A 4,403-nucleotide genomic window follows, 5' to 3' on the forward strand; every position below is an offset into this window, starting at 1 on the left:
GAATATAATAGAATGAATAGAATAGAAGGAATTGAATAGAATGAATGTTGATGCACAATCAACATCTTATGGTCCCGTCTGACGTCAATAGAAAATATTAATTCAGTTAGCAGACATGACGCGCTTTACCAAACAGTAAAAGGAACCGAGGGGTTGAAATATGAAGAAAAAATGAGAAACAGGAGAATGTAGAGTTGATTGGAGAACAATCGGGTTTTGAAGGATAGCACCTGGTTAGAGGAAAACTGTCTGTGTCCCGATGGGCACCTTATTCCCTTTACATTGCCTTGCTCCACATAGGGAATAGGGTGCCTTTATATTGCCTTGCTCCACATATGGAATAGGGTGCCTTTATATTGCCTTGCTCCACATAGGGAATAGGGTGCCATTCAGGACACAACCCAAGTGCTAGCAAGACATCTGTATAAGGCAAGCAGAGATCAAGAATCATACGTCACACATACTTCTGAACAGGTGGCCTAAGTTGAGGAGATCACGTCTTCCTCCTCCTCCTCTATCATCCTCCAGGTACAAGGCAATCGTGAAGCCCATGGACATCCAGGCCTCCAATGCCCCGGCGAGGATTGTCCTGCGGGCTGCAGTGATCTGGCTCTTCTCCATGACCCTGGCTGTCCCCGAGGCTGTCTTCTCAGACCTCCGCTCGTTCAGCATCCACAGCACCAATGAGACCTTCATCACCTGCGCCCCCTATCCCCACGATGGTGAACTGCACCCCAAGATCCACTCCATGGCCTCCTTCCTCATCTTCTATGTCATTCCTCTGTCGGTTATATCAGTCTATTACCTGTTCATCGCCAGGAGCCTGATCAGGAGTGCCTATAATATGCCGGTGGAGGGCAACGTGCACGTCAGAAGACAGGTGGGTCTCTCTTCTTCATCAGCTCTTCTATTTTATTCTAGTTCTTCTCCTTCATCATCTCTTCTATTTTCTTCTCCTTCATCATCTCTTCTATTTTCTTCTCCTTCATCATCTCTACTATTTTCTTCTCCTTCATCATCTCTACTATTTTCTTCTCCTTCATCATCTCTTCTATTTTCTTCTCCTTCATCATCTCTTCTATTTTCTTCTCCTTCATCATCTCTACTATTTTCTTCTCCTTCATCATCTCTACTATTTTCTTCTCCTTCATCATCTCTACTATTTTCTTCTCCTTCATCATCTCTACTATTTTCTTCTCCTTCATCATCTCTACTATTTTCTTCTCCTTCATCATCTCTACTATTTTCTTCTCCTTCATCATCTCTTCTATTTTCTTCTCCTTCATCATCTCTACTATTTTCTTCTTCTTCTTCTCCTTCATCATCTCTACTATTTTCTTCTCCTTCATCATCTCTACTATTTTCTTCTCCTTCATCATCTCTACTATTTTCTTCTCCTTCATCATCTCTACTATTTTCTTCTCCTTCATCATCTCTACTATTTTCTTCTCCTTCATCATCTCTTCTATTTTCTTCTTCTTCTTCTCCTTCATCATCTCTACTATTTTCTTCTCCTTCATCATCTCTACTATTTTCTTCTCCTTCATCATCTCTACTATTTTCTTCTCCTTCATCATCTCTACTATTTTCTTCTCCTTCATCATCTCTTCTATTTTCTTCTCCTTCATCATCTCTTCTATTTTCTTCTCCTTCATCATCTCTACTATTTTCTTCTCCTTCATCATCTCTACTATTTTCTTCTCCTTCATCATCTCTTCTATTTTCTTCTCCTTCATCATCTCTTCTATTTTCTTCTCCTTCATCATCTCTTCTATTTTCTTCTCCTTCATCATCTCTACTATTTTCTTCTCCTTCATCATCTCTACTATTTTCTTCTCCTTCATCATCTCTTCTATTTTCTTCTTCTTCTTCTCCTTCATCATCTCTACTATTTTCTTCTCCTTCATCATCTCTACTATTTTCTTCTCCTTCATCATCTCTACTATTTTCTTCTCCTTCATCATCTCTACTATTTTCTTCTCCTTCATCATCTCTTCTATTTTCTTCTCCTTCATCATCTCTACTATTTTCTTCTCCTTCATCATCTCTACTATTTTCTTCTCCTTCATCATCTCTACTATTTTCTTCTCCTTCATCATCTCTACTATTTTCTTCTCCTTCATCATCTCTTCTATTTTCTTCTCCTTCATCATCTCTACTATTTTCTTCTCCTTCATCATCTCTACTATTTTCTTCTCCTTCATCATCTCTACTATTTTCTTCTCCTTCATCATCTCTTCTATTTTCTTCTCCTTCATCATCTCTACTATTTTCTTCTCCTTCATCATCTCTACTATTTTCTTCTTCTTCTTCTCCTTCATCATCTCTACTATTTTCTTCTCCTTCATCATCTCTACTATTTTCTTCTCCTTCATCATCTCTACTATTTTCTTCTTCTTCATCATCTCTACTATTTTCTTCTTCTCCTTCATCATCTCTACTATTTTCTTCTTCTTCTTCTCCTTCATCATCTCTACTATTTTCTTCTTCTTCTTCATCATCTCTACTATTTTCTTCTTCTTCTTCTCCTTCATCATCTCTACTATTTTCTTCTTCTTCTTCTCCTTCATCATCTCTACTATTTTCTTCTTCTTCTTCTCCTTCATCATCTCTACTATTTTCTTCTTCTTCTTCTCCTTCATCATCTCTACTATTTTCTTCTTCTTCTTCTCCCTCATCATCTCTACTATTTTCTTCTTCTTATTCTCCTTCATCATCTCTACTATTTTCTTCTTCTTCTTCTCCTTCATCATCTCTACTATTTTCTTCTTCTTCTTCTCCCTCATCATCTCTACTATTTTCTTCTTCTTCTTCTCCTTCATCATCTCTTCTATTTTCTTCTCCTTCATCATCTCTACTATTTTCTTCTCCATCATCTCTACTATTTTCTTCTTCTTCATCATCTCTACTATTTTCTTCTCCTTCATCATCTCTACTATTTTCTTCTTCTTCTTCTCCTTCATCATCTCTTCTATTTTCTTCTCCTTCATCATCTCTACTATTTTCTTCTCCATCATCTCTACTATTTTCTTCTCCTTCATCATCTCTACTATTTTCTTCTCCTTCATCATCTCTTCTATTTTCTTCTCCTTCATCATCTCTACTATTTTCTTCTCCTTCATCATCTCTACTATTTTCTTCTCCTTCATCATCTCTACTATTTTCTTCTCCTTCATCATCTCTACTATTTTCTTCTCCTTCATCATCTCTACTATTTTCTTCTTCTTCTTCTCCTTCATCATCTCTACTATTTTCTTCTTCTTCATCATCTCTACTATTTTCTTCTTCTTCTTCTCCTTCATCATCTCTACTATTTTCTTCTCCTTCATCATCTCTACTATTTTCTTCTCCTTCATCATCTCTACTATTTTCTTCTTCTCCTTCATCATCTCTTCTATTTTATTCTAGTTCTTCTCCATCATCTCTTCTATTTTATTCTTCATCATCTCTTCTATTTTCATCTCTTCTATTTTATTCTTCATCATCTCTTCTATTTTCTTAATCTTCATCTCTCTCTCTCCACAACATCACAGATAGAGTCCAGGAAGCGCCTTGCCAAGACCGTCCTGGTGTTTGTGGGCCTGTTCGCCGTGTGCTGGCTCCCCTGTCACGTGATCTACCTCAACCGCTCCTACCACTACTCCGAAGTGGACACCTCCATGGCCCACTTCATCTTCACTGTGGGAGCCCGTATCCTGGCCTTCACTAACTCCTGTGTCAACCCCTTCGCCCTCTACCTGCTCAGCAAGAGTTTCCAGAAGCAGTTCAACAAGCAGCTGTGTTGTTGTTGTCGAGCCCTGGCGAAGAGGTCCCAGAGCCAGAGGAGGAACAGGAACAACACAAACATGACCTCCCTCAGGACCACCAACCACTCAGTGGCCAGTCTGAGCTTTATTAATGGAAAACACATCTGTCAGGAGGACAGTGTGTGAGAGACAGACGGGTGGATGGTAAGAGAGAGACAGACATACAGGTCTACCAAGAGGAGAGAGTGTGAGACAGACAGACAGACAGACAGACAGACAGACAGACAGACAGGTCTACCAAGAGGAGAGAGTGTGAGACAGATAGACAGACAGGTCTACCAAGAGGAGAGAATGTGAGACAGACAGACATACAGGTTTACCAAGAGGAGAGAATGTGAAACAGACAGACAGGTCTACCAAGAGGAGAGAATGTGAGACAGACAGACAGACAGGTCTACCAAGAGGAGAGAATGAGACAGACAGACAGGTCTACCAAGAGGAGAGAATGTGAGACAGACAGACAGACAGACAGGTCTACCAAGAGGAGAGAATGAGACAGACAGACAGGTACACCAAGAGGAGAGAATGTGAGACAGACATACAGGTTTACCAAGAGGAGAGAATGTGAGACAGACAGACAGACAGGTCTACCAAGAG

The 4,403-nt window shown here is 39.7% G+C and overlaps 1 protein-coding gene across 1 annotated transcript; it reads left to right on the forward strand.

Annotated features, from left to right (window-relative positions):
- The first annotated feature begins 538 nt into the window (after positions 1-538).
- LOC110496914 (gastrin-releasing peptide receptor) lies at positions 539-4,027 on the forward strand. The gene is made up of 2 exons (XM_036984468.1): positions 539-880; positions 3,534-4,027. Exons 1-2 carry the CDS (start codon positions 551-553, stop codon positions 3,930-3,932), a joined length of 729 nt encoding a protein of 242 aa, XP_036840363.1. The 5' UTR covers positions 539-550; the 3' UTR covers positions 3,933-4,027.
- Positions 4,028-4,403: the final 376 nt, after the last annotated feature.

This window comes from Oncorhynchus mykiss, chromosome 7, assembly GCF_013265735.2.
Source record: "Oncorhynchus mykiss isolate Arlee chromosome 7, USDA_OmykA_1.1, whole genome shotgun sequence".
In the NCBI taxonomy this organism is placed as follows: domain Eukaryota; kingdom Metazoa; phylum Chordata; class Actinopteri; order Salmoniformes; family Salmonidae; genus Oncorhynchus; species Oncorhynchus mykiss.